This window comes from Aquarana catesbeiana, linkage group LG03 (genome assembly GCF_042186555.1).
Source record: "Aquarana catesbeiana isolate 2022-GZ linkage group LG03, ASM4218655v1, whole genome shotgun sequence".
NCBI classification, from domain to species: Eukaryota; Metazoa; Chordata; class Amphibia; order Anura; family Ranidae; genus Aquarana; species Aquarana catesbeiana.
In genome coordinates this window covers 544,104,588-544,130,443 of record NC_133326.1, presented here as the reverse complement: position 1 = coordinate 544,130,443, position 25,856 = coordinate 544,104,588, and the positions used below count along the sequence as shown (strand labels likewise).

Below are 25,856 nucleotides of genomic sequence, written 5' to 3'. Positions count from 1 at the left end.
TCTATGGCAAAGCTCGCTTGAAGCCTCACCAAAGCCCCATCAAAGCCCCATCGAAGCACCAAGCAAAAGCAAGGTGTAAACAGGACTGTAAGCTAACCATTTTATTTAGTGACAGGAGCTTTGACTGGTGTCCAGAGAGCTTTAACAAAGCGTGTCTGCAGCCATGTTTTTAAGCAAGTGTAAACTAGCCCATACTGTAACTGTTGTGTACTTTTTAAATTGAACTCTATAAGCAGGGAAGATAAGGAGAGCTTGAAAAAACATGAGAAAATGAGCTTGGAGCTCCTCCTGCTGGCTAAAAATGAGAACTGAAAAATCCACTTACATACGTACATACTCTTAGTAAGGTGATCCAGTTTCATCACAGATGATATACTGCTGTGTGGGATGATGCTATGATGTGTTGAGAGGTTATGGGCTGCTTTTTACTGTACCCTTTTTTCCTCATCGATATTTTGTGTTTTCTCAGTCTTTTTTTGGGAGAAACACACAATTATTCCTCCTTGGCCCATGGACCCCCATTTTACAGTTATAATCATGTCTTTTTTTACAGATGGTATTTTTCGGGTATATGATATTCAGTATCATTCTTGGGCTTCTCGCTGATCGATATGGACGCTTAAAGGTGAACTTGATAGAAAGGTTATCATAACTCGGTCTCATCAGTCTCAGTGTATGTTGAGTTGCAAATATCAAAAATTACATTTCAAATATACAGTATCTTACAAAAGTGAGTACACCCCTCACATTTTTGTAAATATTTTATTATATGTGATAACACTAAAGAAATTACACTTTGCTACAAAGTAGCAAGTGTACAGCTTGTAAGTGTAAATTTGCTGTCCCCTCAAAATAACTCAACACACAGCCATTAATGTCTAAACTGCTGGCAACAGAAGTGAGTACACCCCTAACCTCTAAGTCCTGGGCCCAATTATCCATTTTCCCTCCCCGGTGTCATGTGACTCGTTAGTGTTACAAGGTCTCAGGTGTGAATGGGGAGCAGGTGTGTTAAATTTGGTGTTATTGCTCTAACTCTCTCATACTGGTCACTAGAAATTCAACATGGCACCTCATGGCAAAGAACTCTCTGAGGATCTGAAAAAAAGAATTGTTGCTCTACATAAAAATGGCATAGGCTATAAGAAGATTTGCAAGACCCTAAAACTGAGCTGCAGCATGGTGGCCAAGGCCTTACAGCCGTTTAACAGGACAGGTTCCACTCAGAACAGGCCTCGCCATGGTGGACCAAAGAAGTTGAGTGCACGTGATCAGCGTCATATCCAGAGGTTGTCTTTGGGAAATAGATGTATGAGTGCTGCCAGCATTGCTACAGGGGTTGAAGGGGTGGGGGGTCAGCCTGTTAGTACTCAGAACATACTCCGCACACTGCATCAAATTAATCTGCATGGCTGTCGTCCCAGAAGGAAGTCTCTTCTAAAGATGATGCACAAGAAAGCCTGCAAACAGTCTGCTGAAGACAAGCAGACTAAGGACATGGATTACTGGAACCATGTCCTGTGGTCTGACGAGACCAAGATAAACTTATTTGGTTCAGATGGTGTCAAGCGTGTGTGACAGCAACCAGGTGAGGAGTACAAAGACAAGTGTGTCTTGTCTACAGTCAAGCATGGGTGGTGGGAGTGTTATGGTCTGGGGCTGCATGAGTGCTGTCAGCACTGGGGAGCTACAGTTCATTGAGGGAACCATGAATGCCAACATGTACTGTGACATAATGAAGAAGAGCATGATCCCCTCCCTCAGAGACTGGGCGGCAGGACAGTAATCCAACATGATAATGACCCCAAACACACCTCCAAGACGACCACTGCCTTGGTAAAAGAAGCTGAGGGTCTCTAACATCCACCAGCTTTGTGATGTCGTCATGGAGAAGTGGAAGAGGACTCCAGTGGCAACCTGTGAAGCTCTGGTGAACTGCATGCCCAAATATTAACACTTTGGGCCCAATTAGGAAATTTTTACCTAGGGGTGTATTCACTTTTGTTGCCAGCGGTTTAGACATGAATGGCTGTGTGTTGAGTTATTTTGAGGGGACAGCAAACTTACATTGTTATACAAGCTGTACACCCACTACTTTACATTGTAGCAAAGTGTCACTTCTTCAGTGTTGTCACATGAAAAGATATAATAAAATATTTACAAAAATGTGAAGGATGCACTCTTAATAACAACATAATGCTTCTGGGGGTCAGATATGGGGTATTTTCCTAAATATTGCTTCAGCCACAAAAAGGGCTGTGGTGGGAGAAATGACAGGTGCTTGTTAAATCACGATTTGACCTCTCTTTCCAGATACTGGTGATCTCCTTCCTGTGGGGGGCGTACTTCTCCCTACTCACCTCCTTCTCCCCCTCATATGGCTGGTTTGTCTTCCTGAGATGTATGGTGGGCTGCGGAGTCTCTGGACACGCACAGGGGTACGGGAAAAATATTTACAGTTCAAATCATCAAAATAATTTTTGTCTAATAAGCGCCTTTCAGACGAAGTGGAATCCACTCAAATGGATCTCTTCACTGATCCCCGGTGAGCAGGCGGATGTCAGGTCCGTGTCTGCTCCGTTATGCAGAGCGGACATGGACACAGTCCACTCTCCTCTATGCGGTGGTTGGATGGAAACGGACTGCATGTTCATTTTCATCTTATCCGCTGGACGGATGGCGAACGGATGGCGGACGTATTCCATCCATCTGTTTTTAGCGTGCTGGATCGGATGCCGGCAGGTGACAGTGGGCACATGTCCGCTGACATCCGCCACCCCATAGAGAACAATGGGTGGTCCAAACAGGTCCGCCTTCAAAATGGATAGGCGGACCCGCTCAGTCTGCTGGTGTGAATGGGGCCTTATTTGATTCGTTTATTATTTTTATTTATAATGTATTTTACTTCCCATGTTTAGATAGCACTGACATCTTAAGCTGGGTATACACTAGGAGAATTTTGTTCAATGTCTTTTGTTGTAAGAATGTTTTTCTAATCATTAGTGGGGTCAAATCGATGGTTGTTTATGACCACAGTGAAGAGAAAATTTGAAGGAGCATAATCATAGGTGTGCGCAGAGGGGGGCTGCCAGGTGTGCCTTGGCACATTCTAATCAGTGTGCCGACTCCCACTACTACATGGGCTCCCCCCATGTTGTCCCCCCTCCTTTGCAGTGCTGCTGGCATCCCTCCTCTTCCCTCAGCTGCTGTGGAGGATGTTTCAGGATTGAGAGCGGAGGAAAGGGCTTATTAATATGTCATTTACTGGCTACTTCCTTTTCTAATTGAACACAGTGGCTGTGTTTACTATGCTTCAGTTTGTGAATGAACAGGAAGCCGCTCAGCACAGAGTACTTCCCATTCCTTCACTGTCCAGGCTGCAGAGAAATGCAAAATAAAAGGGGAGTGGGAATAGGACCCAAAGTGTCCTTACCTTCAGTGAAGGAAAAGGAACAAACTGCGGTTTAACCTGATATAACTTTATTAGAGCAATTAGTAGAAAAACATTTTTATCATTGAAAGGAAAGCATAAACAATAGAAGATTGCATAAGGTAAAAACTGACAATGTTGTTACTTAAAAACACATGCCCATGAGCTCAGCCATATCCCAGTCATCCACACGTGTCAATCATCTCAAGTTATTAAGTGTGACTTAATATATAATGCTTACATGTGTTTAGGCGAGGTGAGTTTCGGGAAACCTTGGTAGCACAAGTCAGTACCCGTATTGTGCTTAACCACTTCAATACAGGGCACTTATACACCTTCCTGCCCAGACCAATTTTCAGCTTTCAGCGTTGTCGCACTTTGAATGACAATTGCACGGTCATCCAACACTGAACCCAAACTAAATTTTTATCATTATCCCACAAATAGAGCTTTCTTTTGGTGGTACTTGATCACCTCTGCGGTTTTTATTTTTTGCTAAACAAATAAAAGAAGACCCAAAATTTTGAAAAAAAAAAAGTTTTGCTTTTGTTTCAGTTAAAAGATTTTGTAAATAAGTACGTTTTTTCTTTCACTGATGGTACTGATAAGGCAGCACCGATGAGGTGGCACCAATGAGTGGGCACTGACGGGCACTGACGATGGACACTGATATGATAAACAATCAGCACAGACCCCCCCTGTCAGGAGAGCAGCCGATCGGCTCTCCTCTACTTGCATCTGTCAGACGCGAGTGAGGAAAAGCCGATCACCGGCTCTTCCTATTTACATCGTGATCAGCCGTGATTGGACACGGCTGATCACGTGGTAAAGAGTCTCCGTCAGAGACTCTTTACCTAGATCGGTGTTGCGGTGTGTCAGACTGACACACCGCAACAACGATGGGCGCGCAGCGGCTCAATATCCTGCGGACGTCATATGACGCCCTGTCAGGGTATTGAAACCACTTTGCCGCCATCATTCTGCTATATGGTGGGCGGCAAGTGGTTAAGCATGGACCTCCAGACTCCCTATATGCCTATAGAGCTGCTGCATTAAGTCTATACAATGTTGAAGAAAGCATTGGTCATCACAGACAAATAAATGCAATTCTGGCTGGAAAGTATCCCTGATAGTTAGTGAACAAGACAGGTTTGATTTCTGGATGTAGCACTTGCAATCATAAAGATAATAAAAAAATTCAAAAATGCAGCACGCTGTGATGCAAGCATGCGACTTGAGTCAAGGAGAAACAATAGATCCACAACAAGCCTGTTAGTCATTCAGCACCATGTTTCCATGAAACATTAGAGATAGCACCACATATAGGTTGAATAGGAAAATATAGTCAGCTGAGTCAAAACATAGAGCCAAAAAAAATGTTCAGGCTGTGATTGCTTGCTGGATATACCAGTTGAAAAGAGACTCACTGTTTTTTTGAAAATCTTTTTATTGAGTATAAGACATACAAACAGAAAACAACAGTAAACCCGCTACAGCATTGGGACTAGACCCACGCAGGGGCCAGTGCCAGCCGGCAACTGGGCTGTTTCCATCATTAGTGACATACAGCTGTAGCACGTCTATAAGAAAAGAACAACAAACAACCTAGTGCTGTATTGGCTCCTGCTCAATTGAAATATCTAAGGATCAGATCATTCATTCGAGACCCAAGGGACAATAATAGATATCAAATAAACCCATATCAGAGATTACAATACAAAAGTATCACCCAAAGTATCAAAATCACATCCACCCGTAGAGTGGTATTATGTACATGCTCAATCAGTCTGCGGTTGCCGTGGAGGCCTCCGCCAGCCATTTGGCCCACACTCTACGGTATTTTTTGGGGCATCCTCTATTTTGGTAGGTTTGCTTATAAAGTGGTAGTACTTTATTGACATGTGTTTTCCATAGCAATATTGACGGCGGGGCACGTTTTTTCCAGCAGAGAGTGATCATTTTTCTGGCATAGAAAATCAGGAGTCCTATCAGAATCCTCTCCGCTATCCTGGGGGCTAATGCTTCTACTAAGCCTAGAAGGCATATCTGCGGGGTTGGGGCTATATCTATTCCCACCACTTCTTTTATTACAGATATTACTTGTGACCAGTAGTTTTGGATTGCTGGACAGGACCAGAAGATGTGTATAAAGTCGCCCGGATCCCCAGTACACCTCCAACACTCCGAGGACAGGGAGGTTCTCATTTTATGCATTCTATACGGGGTAATATATGCCCGGTGTAGTATTTTGTATTGTATGAGGCGGTCACGAAGTGAGACCAGGATTTTGAAGGGGAAGTCCCACATGTCCTCCCAATCCTCGGAGTCCAGTCCCGGGATGTCTTGTGTCCATCGCTGACTGAGCTTTGACAGATCTGGATAGGAGACTCTAAGGAGATGTGCATAGAGGACCAAAGTCAGTTTCCTGGTGCATTCATATCTTGTGACCCTCTCCAGATCGGATTGCACTATTTGCGTGTCATTGGGTAATATTTGGGCTTTAAACGCATGAGACAGTTGCATGTATCGAAATAAATGCGAGGGGGGAACATTATTGTGGCACACTAGATGATTGAAGGGGTGTATTGCCGTGCCGGTGGTGAGGTCAGATATCAGTTTAATGCCACATTTGGCCCATATTTTGGGGTCTGGTAGTGAGTAAAGATAGGGTAAGGTCGAGTTGTTCCATAGGGGGGCGTGTGGGGATACTGCATTCCGTGGGAACTTCTCAAGTCCCAGTCCTGCCTTCCAGGCCCTTAGAGTCGTGTGCATGGAGGTGGTCAAGTCATATGGAGCCTTGGGACCTCAAAGGGGTAAATGTGTTAGGGCCTCCACAGAACGGACCACCGCAGCCTCCAGAACTGCCGCGGGGTTGGACGCGTCCGGCACTAGCCACCAAACTGCCGTGACCAGCTGAGCTGCCAGAAAATATTTCTGGCAGTCTGGAAACGCCAACCCCCCCTGCGACACTGGACGCATCAGTGTGGACAGTTTAAATCTAGGGGGGTTTGAGCCCCAGAGGAAGAAGGAGAACATTCGGTTCAATTTCGTAAAAAATGAGCAAGGTATCCATTGTGGGGAATTATGGAATAGGTATGTAAATTTAGGTATGATTTTCATTTTAATTAAGTTAATGCGGCCTAATAAGGATAGAGGAAGGTTCTCCCAGGCTTTTAGTTTGGCTTTGACTCCTTGGACCACCGGGTCTAGGTTAAGGGGGATAAAGCTGGATGCGTCTCTCGAGACGCGCACCCCCAAGTACACCATTTCATCTACCCATTGCAGTTGGAGATCTGGCGGGGCTAGTCTTTTTGCCTCAGGGTCAATAGCTAGTAACTGGGATTTTGTCTAGTTCACCCGTAATCCTGTTATTTTGGAGAATTCCGTCAATACTTGCAGCGCCCCTCTAAGGGAGGAGTCCGCGTCGTTCAGAAAGAGTAGGAGGTCATCCGCGTACAGAGCTACCCTCTTCTCCAGCCACGCTATTTTTAGTCCTTTTATGTGGGGCGAGACCCGCAGTGCCTCCGCCACCAGTTCCATAGCTATTGCGAACAGTGCTGGAGAGAGAGGGCAGCCCTGCCTGGTACCCCTGGACAGTGGGAAGGGGGGAGAGACGTCACCTCCCAGTCTGATGGCCGCCCTCGGGGATTTGTATATAGTTTGCAGCCACCCAATAAAAACCAACGGAAATCCCATCCTCCGCAGTTTCCCAGAGAAATGGCCATTCGATCGAATCGAATGCCTTTTCGATATCGAAGGATGGCATGCAAGTTGGTGAATAGTCTGCGGAGGTCAATATCCGTTGATTTATTGGCCATGAATCCAGTCTGGTCTGTGTCTATAATGGAGGGCAGAAGTGGGTTGAGTCTAACAGTAATTAATTTAGATAAGATTTTGAAGTCAATGTTGAGAAGTACTATGGGCCTGTATGAGGCGCACTGTTTGGGATCTTTATTGGGCTTAAGGATTAGAATAACGTGCGCGTCTGCCATGGAGGGTGGGAGCTCTCCCTCCTACAGACATTGGGTATACAGGTCTGCCAACAGGGGGGCTAGGAGGTCCGCATGAGACCGGTAGAATTCTACGGGTAGACCATCAGGGCCCGGGGCCTTCCCAGTTGCCAATGAGTTAATAATAGCATGTACTTCCTCTGCAGTGATAGGCCTGACCAGATGTGACCTCTCCTCGTCTGAGAGCCGCCCCAGGGCCAGGGGGTCCAGGAGAGGTGCCATCTCGCCAGGAGTCATATCCTGAGGGAGCGTGGTACTGTATAGTGTCTGATAGAAGGTCTGAAACTCCTTCAGGATACCCTTTTGGGATGTAATAGATTCACCTGTAGGAGAGACCAATTCAGGGATCAGAGTCATAGGGGTGTCGTGATGAGACATCATTGCTAGCAGTCTTCCATTTCTATCACCCTGCTCAAAGAATCTCTGTTTGGTGTGGAATAACTCTAAACTTGTGATCTCAGTGAGATGGAGTTGGAGATCTCTTTTTGTGGACTGCAGTCTATCGAAATTGGAGATCGAGGGGTCAGACCCGTAAGTGGCTGATGCCTCTTCAATCTCCCCCTCCAACCGTGTTGTGCTTGCTTGTTGATTTACCTTCACCGCCTTAATTGCTGACATATAGTGTCCTCTAGTAAACGCCTTGAAGGCATCCCAGACTGTGGGAGGAGAGGATGACCCCGCGTTATGTTCCCAAAATTCACGTAATGTTTGTGGGGTCTGCTCTGATATCTCGTCATGGGAGATCCAGTGGGCCCCAAGGTGCCACATGGAGCCACTGCGTTTTTCTCGGGTCAGCATAGTGATCTTGAGGGGGGAGTGATCAGAAAGTCCACTAGATAGGTAGGTTGCCTCCACTATGTCAGTTAACATAAGTTTATTTGCGAACGCATAATCAATTCTGGAGGAGGTTTTATATGAGGTAGAAAAACATGAGTAAGCTTTAGTCTGGGGATGAAACCACCTCCACACCTCAGTAACCCCTGCCGAGTGTGTCCACCCCAGCAGGTCCCCCGTAGAGGACTGTGATGGTGTGGGCCTGTCAAGATCAGGGGAGAGGGTGTTGTTGAAGTCTCCTAGGATTAACAATTTAGCTGGACAATACGGGGTAATTCTCTCCAAAATAGTGTACAGCACTTCCGGCTTGAAAGGTGGTGGGATATAAACACCTACCATAATATACCTTTGTTTCCAGGCCGTCAATACCACAATTACAAATTTGCCATGGGGGTCTGTATGGACCGCCTCAACTTTACATGGGTAGGATTTATTTAACAGTATTGAGACCCCCCTGGCATATAAGGAATACGTGGCATGGAAAGTTTTCTGAACCCAGGGCTTTTTCAAGGCCATCAGTTTGCCACCCATCAAGTGGGTCTCCTGTAGGATCAGTACCTGCGGGTTGTGCGCCTTGACATACTGGAACATCAGTGTCCTTTTAAATTTGGAGTTGAGGCCTCTGACATTCCAGGATATCACCGACATTGTTCCCTGATCACGTGATGTCATGATCCCAGGGGAGAATTGCTAACTTCAGGGTGAACGAGTCCCATCTGAGTCCCACTTGATGAGTGTTTTTAGAGCAAGAGCCAACCGCACATAACACATAGAAACCATAGAAAACAATACAACTTCCCAAGCACTGTGTGCTTTTCCTACCGGTACCCGGACCCCCCAAAAAACACTGGGGATGGGCCGGGAGCCGGTCTATACCCAAAACTGAACTCAACATTGTAAAGCGGTAACCTGTGAACTAGGCCACACTACAGTCCGCAGCACCGAACAAAAGCCTCGGAGGCGAGATTGGGGGGATGTGTATCCTGTCACGGCAAGAGGGGCCTGGTGACAATTTCTCTAGTTAGATGGAGAGCACCAGGTCTCTGGCTTCTTGTGAACCTACCCAATCGTGGGGATTCAATGTGGATCACTCGTCGAGGTACTTTTGAGGTGGCTCCGGTACTTACAGGAAGTTTTAGTAGGATGTAACGGGCAAGGATGTTGGAAATCCATGCATCTGATATCCTCATGGGATCAGGTCGTCAATGCAAGGTGGTCAGCCAGTCGTCAGCATCTGCTGGGTTATCAAAGAACCGGATTGCTCCAGCATGTTGGACTCGCAGGCGGCTGGGGTAGAGCATGCTATATTTTATGTTCTTATCCCTGAGCCGTCTACGAACATCGTTGAAGGTTTTCCTTTTCCGCTGCAAATCGGCTGAAAAGTCGGGGAAAAGATGAACGGAGGTGTTACCATAACTGAGTGTGGGATGTTTGCGGGCTTCAGAGAGGATCTTGTCCCTGTCCCGATAATTGAGGAAGCGGACCAGAAAAGGTCGGGGGAGGTTCCCCGGGATGGCGCGGCCGGTGGGCACCCGATGGGCCCTTTCAACCATGTAGGTAGGAGGGACATCTGTGAGGCTCAGGAGATTTTTAAAGAACTCTTCCGCAAATTCAGCCGGGTGGTCCCCTTCCTCTTTCTCAGGTAGCCCCAGGACCCTGACATTGTTGCGTCTGAGTCGGTTTTCGGCGTCATCTGATTTTGCGACAAGGGACTGTACCGTGCGCTGCAACTCAGCAATGGAGGAGGCATGCGCGGCGGTAAGATCTTCGGTGGCGGATACTCTGGTCTCAGTTTCAGTCATTCTCCCTCTTATTTTGTCAAGGTCATTCCTGATAAAATTGCACTCCTCAGCAAGATGGTCGATGCGCACAAGCAGTGAGGTCCTACTCCGAGGATCGTGGCTGTACTATCTTGCGACAGCGGGGCTGACTCCTCTGTCGCTGGAACCTCCCCAGGGCCCATCTCCATTTCAGCTAATAAGGCCCGGAGTCGTCCAATCAGTATGGGGTCTGACTGCGGCGAAGAGAGTTGTGGCTGTCGGGGCGATGAGTCGATCCCAGCGGCCCTGGAGTTCTTCTTCCCCTTTCTGGAGGGGGGGGACATCTGATGAGTCACTAAAGGGGGCCCCGACAGAGGAGCAACTCGTGCCCAGATCAGTGACCAGGAGGCAGCCGTGGCCCAATGGAGCGGTGGGTAATGAGCCAGGGAGAGCACAGTCCAGGCAGGCAGACAGCAATTCCCTGCAGCCCCCCTCTTCACAGCAATCCCCTGAGCAGAGGCAGTCCAGTAAGGGTGGAAAGCTGTGAGTGAGATCAGGAAAGGCCCAAAGCAGGAGGGACCCAGGCAGAAGGATGGCAAAGACACCAGGCCCCTGGGCACCTACACTGGCCCACACAGGCAGTCCCCACCGGTCAGCACACCAGGCCACCGCAGGGAGATGGATGGATGGTGAGGCAGGTGGGGGCAGCAAGAGCCGTGCTCTTGATTTGAGGCCGGGCCGGCCGCGGCGCACTCCTGCGGGGTAGCCGCTCAGGAAACAGTGCCGCCAAGCAGGCTCCACTAGGCCGCAGCGAGCGCCCCCCCGCAGACAATCAGACCAAGCCAGGCAGGTGGGGGGGCAGGCAGGAGGGGGATGGAACACAGTCTCAAGGACGGATGGCAGTCTCTTACCCCAGGCTGGGATCAGCTCCGGCTGGGTACAGGTCAGCAAGATGGTGGCTGCAGGCCTGAGCAATGTACGGCCCCCCGGATGACCACGGCTGAATCCCCACTCAAGATCCGCTCAGGACTCAACAGGGGACAGAGAGGAACAGATTGGCAGGTTGGGTGGTCTTTTTGGGCAGTTGGGTGGGTGGATGGCGAAGGATTGAGTTCAGGATACCTGCAGCTCCTCTCAGACAGTCTCCTCCGGTTAGCACACCAGGCCAAAGCTGGGAGATGGATGGATGATGAGGCAGGTGGGGGCAGCAAGATCCGCACACTTGATTTGAGGCCGGGCCGGCCGCGGCATACTCCCGTGGGGTAGCCGCTCAGGAAACAGCGGTGTCAGGCAGGCTTCACTAGGCCGCACTAGGCCGCGGCCGCCGCGAGCGTTCCTAGTGGCACAGCAGGCAATCAGACCACACCAGGCAGGTGGAGGGCAGGCAGGAGGAAGGATAGAACACTGTTTCAAGGACAGATGGCAGTCTGTTACCCCAGGCTGGGATCAGCTCGCTCCGGCCTGGTACAGGTCAGCAAGATGGCGGCTGCAGGCCTGAGCAATGCACGACCTCCCGGAAAAGAGACTCACTGTTTAGACGATATTAGATTGATCCTCAATTGCAGCGACAAGGTGGTGAATCCAGAGTCCTTTGCAGGGGTCCACAGGTGTGCAGGATGCGAATCTCTGTATTCCTAGTCCTGGTGACACACACAGGATGTTATCCACTCAAAACCAGCATGGGGCCGCCTGGTCATTTACTTCCAGTTTTTGGTTGTTCGTGGATTTCCAGTTTGTGGAGATAGGATGAGGGCTAAAGAGTGTTGAAAAGCCCAAGTTGGCTATTGGCAGAGGGCATGTGTAGGCACAAACACCGACATGTTTCACCCACTTGTGACGTGGGTTTCTTCTAAAGATGAAGAAACCCACAAGTGGGTGAAACATGTCGGTGTGTGTGCCTACACATGCCCTCTGCCGATAGCCAACTTGGGCTTTTCATCACTCTTTAGCCCTCATCCTATCTCTGCAAACTGGAAAACCACGAACAACCGAAAACTGGAAGTATATGGCCAGGCGGCCCCATGCTGATTTTGAGTGGATAACATCCTGTGCGTGTCACCAGGACTAGGAATACAGAGATTCGCATCCTGCACACCTGTGGACCCCTGCAAAGGACTCTGGATTCACCACCTTGTCGCTGCAATTGAGGATCAATCTAATATCGTCTAAACAGTGAGTCTCTTTTCAACTGGTATATCCAGCAAGCAATCACAGCCTGAACTGTTTTTTTTTTTTTTGGCTCTGTGTTTTGACTCAGCTGACTATATATTCCTATTCAACCTATATGCGGTGCTATCTCTAATGTTTCATGGAAACATGGTGCTGAATGACTAACAGGCTTGTTGTGGATCTATTGTTTCTCTTTGACTCAAGTCGCATGCTTGCATCACAGCGTGCTGCATTTTTTTCATATATTATCTCCATGATTGACAGTGCTACATCCAGAAATCAAACCTGTCTTGTTCACCAACTATCAGGGATACTTTCTAGCCAGAATTGAATTTATTTGTCGAGATAACCAATGCTTTCTTCAACATTGTAAAGACTTAATGCAGCAGCTCTATAGGCATATAGGGAGTCTGGAGGTCCATGGTTAAGCACAATACGGGTACCGACTTGTGCTACCAAGGTTTCCCGGAACTCACCTCGCCTAAACACATGTAAGCATTATATATTAAGTCACACTTAATGACTTGAGATGATTGACACGTGTGGATGACTGGGATATGGCTGAGCTCATGGGCATGTGTTTTTAAGTGACAACGTTGTCAGCTTTTACCTTATGCAATCTCCTATTGTTTATGCTTTCCTTTCAATGATAAAAATGTTTTTCTACTAATTGTTCTAATAAAGTTATATCAGGTTAAACCGCAGTTTGTTCCTTTTCCTTCACTGAAGGTAAGGACACTTTGTGGGTCCTATTCCCACTCCCCTTTTATTTTGACTACTTCTCCTGTTCTGATAAGGAACACCACCCTATTAGGTGAGCCGGTAACCTGTTACCTGAATTGATCAACGATACTGGTCATCAGGACCCCGCCCATTGCGTTTTTTTACTACGATCTGTAGGCAGAGAAACGCATGTGTGTTTGAGCTCTGGGGTGCACACCCTGATGTAATAGGCTGCGCACACCTATGAGCAAGATAGAATATTTTGTTGGAATGTACGAATTTCTAACTGTGTATGTGGATTTTGTTTAGTAAAGTCCATTCATTCCCAAATTAAATGTTAAAAGCAAAAAAAAAAATTTGAACTACTTTAGCATGACATTTGAATTTTCTGAGAATTTTCATACAAAATTTTGCTGGAAATTCTACTAGTGTACACCCAGCTTTACTCATCAGAATACACAAATACATTCACACCAGCCCCTGACACCAACGAAGCTCACAATCTAATGACCACACCATACTAATACACACTATGATCAGGCACCATTTATCCTTCCAGTTTTAGGGTAATAGGTACTCGGTAGTAGAAGGATTTCTGTGTAAACTCATTCTCTAAAATCTAATACAAGCTTTAACATGTTGCTGTAATTTCAGAAACTATTTTAATATTTATAAATCAATCATTTTAATCCCTGGTGATCTTATCATGAGGGACTTTGTTTAAACACAAATTACAAAGGCATGGTCATCATAGGGAAAACCTTCAATTTTAAATATTTATTTTAATTTCTTTTTCCCTTCAGGCTCATAATTAAAACAGAATTTTTGCCTAAGATGTGTCGTGGTTACATGCTTCCTCTGTCACAGGTAACATGTCACCAGTATAATTCAGAAAATGTTTAGAGAAATGCACATTCGGTAATGGCCTTAGTGACTGTGAAATTCTTAATTTTGGTTATTAGGCTTTTTACATAAGGCAAAGAACAAAATGTAACACATAGTAGCCCTTCCTGACCAATCAGCAGTCAATATTCTTTGTTCTCACTGCTCTGAGCATGCAATAGATTAATCTCATTTGTTTCTTTAGGTAATCTGTCAGAAAGTTTTCAAGTTTATTATTTATTTCAGGTACTTTATTACAAAAAAAAAATCAGGAAGGGTGCAAACACTTTTTTACAGCACTGTATATGATGTCCTAAATATATATACTGTACATGTACATTTTGTTGTAGCGCCACTTCCTTTGAATATGTTTTGTGGTATTTTCAAGTGCAAAAGGTAGCAGCTGGGTTATTTCACACATTATGCACAGTGGTTTTCATTTTGCTTTTTGGTTTGGATTTTTAGTTGATCTTTCCATTAGCACAGGTATAGAGTATTTTTTGGTCTAGCAATGTGGATTCAGGGGTTTCTCCCACTGAGCTATTGTATTCTGACAGAAGGGACTCCCCCCCATCCCATCAGAATGCACAGATCAGTGCTGCAGCCATTGGCTAAAAGCATGGATCGAATGCTGGTTTTCCAGCAATGCCGTTCGACAGAAGCCGATCATTAGACTTACTTCTGTTGAACAGTCAGCAGTACACATGGATGGAAAGTTGGCCAGTTCCTGCTAAACCGGCCCATTTTTGGTCCATGTATACCCTGCTTTAGCCTGGGGGTATACACCATTTTTCTTTCAAAAAATAGGGTAATTTTACACACAGGCTAAATCTCAGACAGACCAGAGTGGTATTTCATTAACATACTTTATTATGATATTTCATCTCTCCACAGCTATTTTGGCTTGCTGGATCCTTACTAATCATTGGCGTGGGATCAGTGGTCAACCCAACTTTAGGATGGCGCTGGCTTGTTCGTCTGGCATCCATCCCTGGGATCATTCTGGTCATTGTATTCAAGGTGAGATCTTTGTGTTCTGTTTATCTTCTGTTCTCACTGATGCACTTAAAAACTATCATGCTTTTGATTTGATGAAGGCTAGAAAGTTAAACCCCCTGATGTCTCATCTGTCTCTCGGGACTCTCTTGGTGAGACCTTTGTGCCCAGTTCCCAGATCTGGTGTGCCTATTATGAGGGTATCCCACCATTCCTGCACTGAATCCCCAAGTTTGCACACCTACTGGGCCCATTATAAGAGACTCACACCACCCTTGCATTGAGTTCCTGGGTTTGCACACCTGCTGCATCAATTATGAGGGGTTTCCACCATCCCTGCACTGAGTTCCCAGCTCTGCACACCTGATGTGCCCATTATGCGGCGTTCCCACCATCCTTGTGCTAAGTTTCTTGGTTTGCACACCTACTGTGCTCATCATGAGGGTTTACCACCATCCCTGTGCTGAGGTCCTGGGTCTGCATACCTTCTGTGCCCATTATGAGCGGTTCCCACCATTCTTACACTGAGTTCCCAGTTCTGCACACCTGATGTGCCTATTATGTGGGGTTCCCACCATCCTTGTGCTAAGTTTCTTGATCTGTACACTTGCTGTGCTCATTATGAGGGATTCCCACCATCCCTGTGTTGAGGTCCTGGGTCTGCATACCTTCTGTGCCCATTACGAGCGGTTTCCACCATTCTTGCTCTGAGTTCCTGGCTCTGCACACCTGCTGTGCCCATTATGAGGAGTTCAAAACATTACCACACTAAGTTTCTGGGTCTGTACAACTTCTGTGCTCATTATTACCATCCCTACTCTGCGCTTTCCAGATCTGCACACCTGCTGTGCCTATTATAAGGGGGTTTCCACCATCTCTGTGCTGAGTTCCTTGGCCCAACTGCCTGCTTTTACCTCCCCATGGCTGCCCTATGAACCAGCCCTTGGTGTGTCCAAGATATACAGTGCCTTGAAAAAGTATTCATACCCATTGAAATTTTCCACATTTTGTCATGTTACAACCAAAAACGTAAATGTATTTTACTGGGATTTTATGTGATAAACCAACACAACGTGGCGCATAATTGTGAAGTGGAAAGAAAATGATAAATAGTTTTCAAATTTTTTTTACAAATAAACATCTGAAAAGTGTGGCGTGCATTTGTATTCAGCCCCTTTACTAAAATCTAGAAGTCACCTAATTAGTAAATAAAGTCTACCTGTGTGTAATTTAATCTCAGTATAAATACAGATGTTCTGTGCAGTCCTCAGAGGTTGGTTAGAGAACCTTAGTGAACAAACAGCATCATGAAGGCCAAGGAACACACCAGACAGGTCAGGGATGAAGTTGTGGAGAAGTTTAAAGCAGGATAAGGTTATAAAAAAATATCCCAAGCTTTGAACATCTCAGGGATCACTGTTCAATTCATCATCATCTGAAAATGGAGAGAGTATGGCACAACTGCAAACCTGGCCGTCCACCTAAACTGACAGGTCAGGCAAGGAGAGCATTAATCAGAGCAGCCAAGAGGCCAATGGTAACTCTGGAGGAGCTGCAGAGATGCACAGCTCAGGTGGGAGAATCTGTCCAAAATTATTAGTCGTGCCCTCCATAAATCTAGCCTTTATGGAAGAGTGGCAAGAAGAAAGCCATTTTTAAAAGAAAGAAAGCAATTAGAAGTCCCATTTGCAGTTTGCGAGAAGGACACAGCAAACATGTGGAAGAAGGCGCTCTGGTCAGATGAGACCAAAATTTAACTTTTTAGCCTAAAAGCAAAACGCTATGTGTGGCAGAAAACTTATGCCCCGTACACGCGATCGGACTTTCCGACAACAAATGTTGGATGTGAGCTTGTTGTCGGAAAGCCCGACCGTGTGTATGCTCCTTAGACCATTTGATGTCGGACTTTCCGCCTACAAATATTTGAAAGCAGGTTCTCAAATTTTCTGACAACAAAACTTGTTGTCGGAAATTCCGAGCGTGTGTACACAAGTCCGATGCACAAAAGTCCACGCATGCTCGGAATCAAGCAGAAGAGCCGCACTGGCTATTGAACTTAATTTTTCTCGGCTCGTCGTACGTGTCGTACGTCACTACGTTCTTGACATTCGGAAATTCCGAAAACATTTGTGTGACTGTGTGTATACAAGCCAACATCCTTTGGAAAAGAATCCATGGTTTTGTTGTCAGAAAGTCCAATCATGTGTATGGGGCATAACACTGCACATCACCCTGAACACACCATCCCCATTGTGAAACATGGTGGTGACAGCATCATGTTGTGGGGATGCTTTTCTTCAGCAGGGACAGGAAAGCTGGTCAGAGTTGATGGGAAAATGGATGGAGCCAAATACAGGGCAATCTTTGAAGAAAACCTGTTATGCCACGTACACATGGTCGGACTTTCTGACGGGAAATGTTCGATGTGAGCTTGTTGTCGGAAAGCCCGACCATGTGTATGCTCCATCGAACATTTGCTGTCGGAATTTCCGGCCACAAATGTTTGAGAGCAGGTTCTCAAATTTTCCTACAACAAAACTTGTTGTCGTAAATTCCGAGCGTGTGCACACAAGTCAGACGCACAAAATTCCACGCATGCTCTGAATCAAGCAGAAGGAGCCGCACTGGCTATTGAACTTCCTTTTTCTCGGTTTGTCGTATGTGTTGTACGTCACCGCGTTCTTGATGTTCTGGATTTCCAACAACATTTGTGTGGCCGTGTGTATGCAAGACAAGTTTGAGCCAACATCCTTCAGAAAAAAATCAACGGTTTTGTTGTCGGAATGTCTGATCGTGTGTACGCGGCATTAGAGTCTGCAAAAGACTTGAGAGTGGGGCGGAGGTTCACCTTCCAGCAGGACAACGACCCTAAACATACAGCCAGAGCTACAGTGGAATGGTTTAGAACAAAGCATATTCATGTGTTATAATGGCCCAGTCAAAGTCCAGACATAAATCCAATTGAGAATCTGTGGCAAGACTTGAAAGTTGCTGTTCACAGACACTCTCCATTCAATCTGACAGAGCTTGAGCTATTTTGCAAAGAAGAATGGGCAAAAATGTCACTCTCTAGATGTGCAAAGCTGGTAGAGACATCCCCAAAAAGATTTGCAGCTGTAATTGCAGTGAAAGGTGGTTCTACAAAGTTTTGACTCAGGAGGGCTGAATACAAATGCACACCACAGTTTTCACATATTTATTTGTAAAAAAATTTGAAAACCATTTATCATTTTCCTTTCACTTCACAATTATGTCCAACTTTGTGTTGGTCTATCACATAAGATCCTAATAAAATTCAATGATGTTTTTGGTTGTAACATGACAAAATGTGGAAAATTTCAAGGGGTATGAATATTTTTTCAAGGCACTGTACGAGAAACTTATCTACCCTGTCAGTAGCAAAGATGGATTTATTAGCAGGAATCGCAGTTTAATATTTTTTAATTTTGTAGTTTTAAAATGTGTCATTGTATAATATGTAATACTCCAAATGAACTGTGGAATGCACTATAGTCTGAAAATTTCACAGCTAAGATGTTGGTGCTATTATTTAGGATTTATATACCGCCAACAGTTGGAGCAGTGCTTTCCAATATAAAAGAAGACAATACAGGTACAATACAAAAAAATACAAGAGTGTTAAGTGGGCCCTGCTTATAGGAGCTTACAATCTAATAGGGTGGGGCAAGTGGTGCAAAAGTTAATAACTGTGAGGAATGAGCTGTTGGAAGAATTGAAAGATTCAGTTGTTAGGTTGAGGCGGGATAGGCTTCCCTAAAGAGGTGAGTTTTCAGGGATTGCCTAAAGGTGGCCAGAGTAGGAGATAGCTGAACTGATTGAGGTAGAAAGTTCCAGAGGATGGGAGAGGCTCTGGAGAAGTCCTGGAGATGAGCATGGAAGGAGGAGACAAGGGAGCTAGAGAGCAGGAGGTCTTGAGAGGAGTGGAGAGGACAGTTTGGGTGATATTTTGAGACAAGATTGGTGATGTAGCTTGGGGCAAAGTTGTGAAAGGCTTTGTATGTTATTGTTAGTATTTTTAAATGAATTTGCTGGGAAATCAGATGCCAGAAAAGGGATTGGCAGAGAGGGGTGGCATACACTGAGCGGTTGGTAAGGAGAGTTGTCCTTACCTTCTAGACATGACTAGCTGCAATCAGGTCTGATATTTATTCATCGAGACATTTCTCTTTCAGTTTGTCCCAGAGTCAGCGCGATTTAATGTCTCAGTCGGGAAGCACCAGGCCGCGATGGAGACCTTGACTTGGATCGCCAAAATAAACCGTTCTAAGATGCCAGAGGGAACCATTGATGAACCTCCAGTGGTAGGTTGTACTTATATTCTGGGTTATGCCAAACAGTGATAGAAAATGTATATGGTTTTATAAAATGAAGAAAAACATATTGAAATCCAGTCATAAAGGTGAGAGAAAGATACAATGGACAGACAGATTTTGGTCCTGACTTTAACCGGACTAGCAAAGTGATGCCAGTGGTGCACTGAACAAAGTAGGTTGCACTAGAGCGAGAGGAGGGATTCCAACAGAGGAAACGAGACTCCATTTTCTAAACCCACAATTGTTTCAATAAGTCGTGACAGCCACACCCACAACCTCAATTTAAAGTCATGTACATGACTTTGTGTTATCCCTCAGGAAATTACTAGAAATGTATAATAGTAAGAACCACCTGTTACCATGTACCAGCTTGAGATACAGTATATCCAAAATCAGCAGCTACTTGTATGGATCTAATGACTTCAGAGCAGTGGTATAAACTGGTGTAATATATAGTTATATGCATAATCAAAGGGTTAAATTAAGGGCTCGTTCACACTAAATGTGCAAGAAAACTGATGAGAAAACAACGCAGATTTCACTTGCAGAGGCATCAGTTTACATCAGTTTTCATGCACGTTTCAGTGAGTTTTTATGCACGTTGACATCAGTTATGTGCCCTGTTCACACCAATGTTGATTGAATGTCAGTTTTTTCCCCATGCAGAAAACTGCATACACGTTGCAGATTCCTGTGCAGAAAAAAATCTGCATGTTATGGTGTGAACAGGGCGCGTAGAGAACCATTTTAACCGTTTTCTTTAAGCCCTTGCAGAAAGCATACAGAAAAAATGATGTCTCTGCACCTTGGTGTGAACGAGTGGAAAACACTTTATAATTTGTTTCCGGATTTACATATCAGTCGTGGTCATTTTGAGGGGTCCAACAAAAAGAGTGGAACACCCAAACTCCAAGGAGGATAGGAACACTAGCTGACCACAAACATTGGATGCCTTTCCCTGATCTGGACAATTTAATGTCTATAGTCACAATACACACCCCTGTCCACATGATCTGGATAAGGCTGAAAACATTGTCCGGTCACTTCTGTTTCACCCAAACAAGCAGTATCAGAGTTATCTTCTCCTTGGTCTTTAGCATAAACATCCATGATTAGGTGACTCTAGCATGCATGGTTTTCTTCACAGTTGTGGCCATGGCCACCTCCAAAGTGTGGGATCATGCCTTCAAAATACGACCGCTCTTTGGCTTCTATGACCACTTTAAGATATGTAGCTTCTGCTGCTGTGAGTCCACCCGAAAGTGAGGCCTGAGAGCAATTAAAGATCAGAATCTGCACTGTCGGTTTGACTCTCTCTTTTGATAAAAACAATTCACATTGTTCAGTTACACATTTGTAGCGCTACCCCCTAGAGGGAGGCTGAGGCAACATGCATTTTCCAACTTGCAGTCAGAAAACCAGTCCCTGTTTTTTTCAGGTGTAGCAGAGCTTTTTTTCATGCGTTTACAACTCTAGTGGTGCTTCCCACTCTTTTGGCCCCGAAAGCAACTGCTAACATTTTCCTTTCGGGCTTACTGTTAGCATCTTCACAGTGTTTCTCCAAGGGGTACTTTTCTCTCGCTCAATTGAAACACTGGCTCCAACACTTAGTCCTTTTTTTCCAAGCTTTATTAAGTAACAACATATGCAATAGTAAAGTAGGGGGAGAAAAAGGGATTCAGGTACCTTGGAGCTTGCAGTCTAAGGTAATTTCTATTTCCAGCGAATAACACTTCCACAGCTTGATTTAGCAACCACCGGATAGGCCTCTCTCACTGACCTAGCAGCCCATGCAATGCTCGAACATAGTCTCTGACACAGACCTTACAATCTTGGGTGAACTTGTTGCTGTGATGAACACGCTCTCTGCCACAGACCTTGCAGTCTTAAATTAACTGACTGCTGCGTTCTACTCGGTCTCTGCCACAGACCTTACAGTCTTAAATGTATTGACTGCTGCGTTTCTACTCGGTCTCTGCCACAGACCTTGCAGTCTTAAATGAACTGAATGCTGCGTTTGATCCAAGATGCGCCCTCGACTGAGTTCCCAGGCTCTTCTCAAGATACCAGCCTTATGCTTGGTCCTCTCCCGAAGAGCCCTCCCCTGGTCACTGCAATCCCTTGCTTCTTCCCGCAGGCCAGACAGCAAAGAGACCATCATTCATACCAATAGGCCACTAATACTCGGATCCTTCCTTTAGTAGCTAGGCCTTAGTTCCGCAAACCTCAAGGTAGAACTTTAGGGGAACGCATTCCCCCAGGCCAGGAGGGCCATGAGATGAGGGAGCGCGAACCCATCCCCCAGGCTCGGAGGTCAGGAAGCGCAAACCCAGAAAAGATGGTGTCTGTTCCTTAAATACCCCTACCCAGAATGTCCGGTGTGTGAACCACTCCCACCGAATAACTTCTGAGCAAAGAGTATTCAATATGCTTGACCAGACTGTATTTTCCATATCCACCAATGATGACAGCACCACCAATGGTTGGATGGAAATCTGCACAATCCAGCCAAACTGGTACAGAAACTATTACATTTAGGCAATAATGAGTTGAGCCTAACTGTAGCTTCAACTAATTTAAATTTCAAAAGAATAGCATCTGCTCATCAGGAGCAGGGCGCTACACAGGGAATATAAACGTGGATGGGGACAAGGGGTTATGGGATGCCCAAACTGAGTTCAGCAAAAACATGGAGAAAAACTTCTCTATGTAAAACTTGCAGAAAAGTGGATCCTAGACTGTACTCCCTCCGGAACAATGTCAGTCCTTAATGGATCAGTAGCAAATATCTTCTTACAGGAGCTCTATGTCCCCAGAAATAGCAGAAATAGCATAGACCCAAATGTATGTGTGTCCCCTTAGTAGAAAATAGCAAAATCTCAACTGTATGTAGGAGCTCTGTGTCCCCTTAGTTGAAAATAGTAAAACCTCAACTGTATGTAGGAGCTCTGTGTCCCCTTAGTAGAAAAAAGCAAAATGCCAGTGCACCTGGCTTCCTTGAATAAATCCCAGAGCAAGGGAGTAAGGTAAGTTGTGGCACTGTCCCTCTAAGACTAGCTAAATATAGCATCTGGGTGCCTTCTCCCTTTGTTGGCTCTGGGGGTTATAGGTAGAGGTACTAGCACTGTCCCTTGAAATCCTGCTGCTTGGCAAAGAGTGCTGTTCAGGCCTCCTGCTGTACAGGTCCTCTCTTGCAATAAAGGGTGTCTCCTAGAAAGGGTGGTGAAGATCCCTCTGATCCCTCTTTCCAGAAAGGTGTCTCCTGGAAAGGGTGGTGAAGATCTCTCTGGTCAAAGTACCCCTAGGCCCAGGGTCCCCTCCAGGCCTCACAATCCTCGACTCAGCAATCCATACTCCAACCAGCAACAACAACCCACCACTGGCCAGGGTCTTTCAGATTTGTGGGCACATCTTACCACCTTTCCAGGCCTCCTGCCTGGGGATTGGTCAAACTCCCATAAATATGCAGATCCCTCCCTCTGTACCTCCACCCACTAGCTTCTAAAATTTTCTGGAAATTTCCAGAACCAAGGGGAGTTAACAGCAAGCTGACCTGCAGAGCCCTCCATTCTGACCTGAACTTGAACCCCACAGACATGCTCACTTTAGCTACTTGTGAGCCAAACTAAATTTGCCTAAGATACTTACATCTAACCTATTCACACTATGTACACCAAGGGGTGCTATGCACTATATACCTCTTCCTGGAAAAACCTTTCTAGATCTCAGCTGAGGTAATGTCATAGTGTCTTATGACCATCTAGTTCATCTACTTGCTATGGATTCATATTTTTGTATCTTATTAACCTTTTTCTTTTTTTTTTTTATATAGGAAAGAACTGGGAGCTTCTGGGATCTTTTGGACCGGAAATATCTACGAACATCTTTGCAGATATGGGTTATTTGGTAAATGATTCTTGTATCCTTAAATCCTGTATACACATAAGCTCATAAGTAAATATTAAGCGAAAAAAATTTGAATTTTTACTTCACCAAAATGTTTGTAAGCAGGGCCCTGATTCCCCACCAGCATCGGTCATGCTGGCTAAGGGCACCTCCCACTCTTCTGCTTCAATAGGAATGGGATAGGGCACTACATACCTGTAATATGGAGGAACTACACCATCTTGGTTGCTCACATTCTTCTGACCTGACGCCCACCTCCAAAAATAATTGTTGTCCTCGCGGTCAGCCTTTTCTGGACTAAGATTATTTCTGACATTTTTTGTTTACAAGTTAAAATCAGTATTTTTTGATCGAAAATTACTTGGAACCCCCAAACATTATATATTTTTTTAAGCAGAGACCCTGGAGAATAAAATTGAGATTGTTGCAATACTTTGTCACACCGTATTTGCACAGCGGTCTTACAAAAGCAATTTTCTTGGAAAAAATACACATTTTTTTTATTTAAAAAAATGAGAAAACAGTAAACTTAGCCCAATTTTTTTATATAATGTGAAAGATGATGTTACACCGAGTAATCTGATACCTAACATGTCATGCTTTAAAATTGCGCATGCTCGTGGAATGGTGACAAACTACGGTACTTAAAAATCTCCATAGGTGTCGCTTTCAAAATTTTTACAGGTTACCTGTTTAGAGTTAGAGAAGAGGTCTAGTGCTAGAATTATTGCTGTCACTCATGTGGTTTGAACACCATTTACATATGTGGGCACGACTTGCACACGCGTTCGCTTCTGCATTCAAGCTCAGAAGGACAGGGCGCTTTAAAAAAAAAATGTCTTATTTATTTTACTGTTTATTTTTTATTTTTATACTGTCCCTTTGAATGAAAAATGTTTTGATCACTGTTATTCCTATTACAAGGAATGTAAACATCCCTTGTAATAGAAATAAGCAGAGGACAGGGCCTCTTTAATGCAAGATCAAAAAGACCTCAGATCTCACAAAAAATCGAAGCAAAAAAAAAATAAAACGTCATTTTACTTTTACACAAAAAAAATGGTGCCTTTAAGGCCGGAGGGCGGAAGTGATGTTTGACGTCCCTTCGGTCCTTCAAGGTTATAGAGTCAAGTTGGGGCCCATATTGCCCTCACTAGACTTCCTGCCCATCCCTCCAGCACATGGGATTGTTTTTGCCTCTACCAACGTCTCCGGTAAGCGGGGAAGAAAGCGACCAGGAAGCGACGGTGGGGGGGAGGGGGGTTGTGCAACTCTCCCGCCGCCCACAAAAGTGATCCCGTGGTGAATCTGTCACCGGGACCACTTTTATCTAAAAGAGGATCGCCCACTGTGTAAAAATATACCAGGGTTATGGCAGCTACCTGCTGCCATAACCACAGTATATAACGTCAAAGTCAGTGGGTGATCCAGGAGTGGTTAATGTTTTACTGCAGGTGGAACACAATGTACAGTCTTTGTAAAAACACAATTTCCCCTTTAGCTTTTTATTCCCTATACAGAGTGCAGAGTTCAGTGGTGCACTACATACAGAGTACAAAGTTAAGGAGTGCATTACATACAGGGTTGCACTATTAACCTGAACTCTGCACTCTGTGTCTTCTGAACCCTGCATTCTGTATAGATCACACTTCTGAACCCTGCACTCTGAACGTAGTATACTTTTGAACCTTGCAATCTGTTCATAGCGCATGTCTCAAGCCTGCACTGTATATGTAACACACTCCTGATTAATGCGCATTAGAGATTGGTCTTCATCGCTCTATTAGGTTGCCCATTACTATGAACATTATATGAGTTTTGACTTATTTAGATTACTTTATGATCTGTATTGTGCACTGCTTGTGGTTTATGTGATCTCTAATCTAGGTGACAAGAATAATTACTATAGCTGTGACTTTAGTGTGCGTAAACAGGACCTTTTGATTTTAAAGAGTTTTGTTATGTGTTTTACATGATTCTTGCAGTTAATAAAATGTTATTTTTATATTTACTAGTTGTATTTAGTATTTGTATTTATAGTTGTGATAAAATGCCCTTAGTGCAATTTAAGCCCATTTATTCTCTTCCAATTAGAAATAGATTATCTTGGAACTAAACTTGCACCCTGGGTATATTTTAAAGGGTAACGCCACTTTCGTGGAAATAAAATAGCAAATAAAAAATAATAATATAGCATATACAATTGTTACACAAGTCATTTTATAATTAAATGTCAATAAAAATTACATTTTGTTTGCAATCTGTAGCATTGTAATTTTCTGTAAAATGCAATGCAATATGGCACCCTGAAGGTGCTACAGATGGTGTACAGAATGCCCCCAGATATGTAATTTTCTGCTTGTATGGTTGGCTTACTGATTTTGCACTAAAATAAGTCAGAATTTGGGCAACAAAAAATTTATTTTTGGTGAGATACCCCTAAAGTGAAATCACGGCTAAAGGGATGCAGACCCTGTCACTTTGCTCATTAGAACCCTGCAAGTGCAGCAGCTGATTGATAACTATAAAATCACTCCCATTAGATTAACTTTCCACGTGAACACAAACAAACAGCTATATCTTCAGAATAACAAAAGGTAGGACTCTGCAAGAAAGTTTGTTAAAATCCATGCAAGGTACATAGATCAAGTAAAAGGAAACTTTTTTCTTAACAAAAGCGAAGTAATGATTTTGCCAATATTATGTATTTTCACATTCATGGGGTTGTGACAATTCAATTTGATACTGTTTAGATCTCCTGTAGTATTTCTACAGTCTCCTACCATATTTTGTAGTGTTGTCAGTCTCTGAC

At 44.6% G+C, this 25,856-nt stretch overlaps 1 protein-coding gene across 1 annotated transcript in view; it reads left to right on the top strand.

The window, feature by feature from the left end:
- Positions 1 to 25,856, top strand: part of SVOPL (SVOP like) — a 40,470-nt gene that overhangs the window by 6,484 nt on the left and 8,130 nt on the right. The window contains exons 5-10 of the mRNA XM_073624087.1: positions 554 to 625; positions 2,314 to 2,438; positions 13,730 to 13,793; positions 14,703 to 14,828; positions 18,998 to 19,126; positions 22,971 to 23,044. Coding sequence (XP_073480188.1) covers positions 554 to 625; positions 2,314 to 2,438; positions 13,730 to 13,793; positions 14,703 to 14,828; positions 18,998 to 19,126; positions 22,971 to 23,044 — 590 coding nt within the window. The remainder of the gene's footprint in view (positions 1 to 553; positions 626 to 2,313; positions 2,439 to 13,729; positions 13,794 to 14,702; positions 14,829 to 18,997; positions 19,127 to 22,970; positions 23,045 to 25,856) is intronic.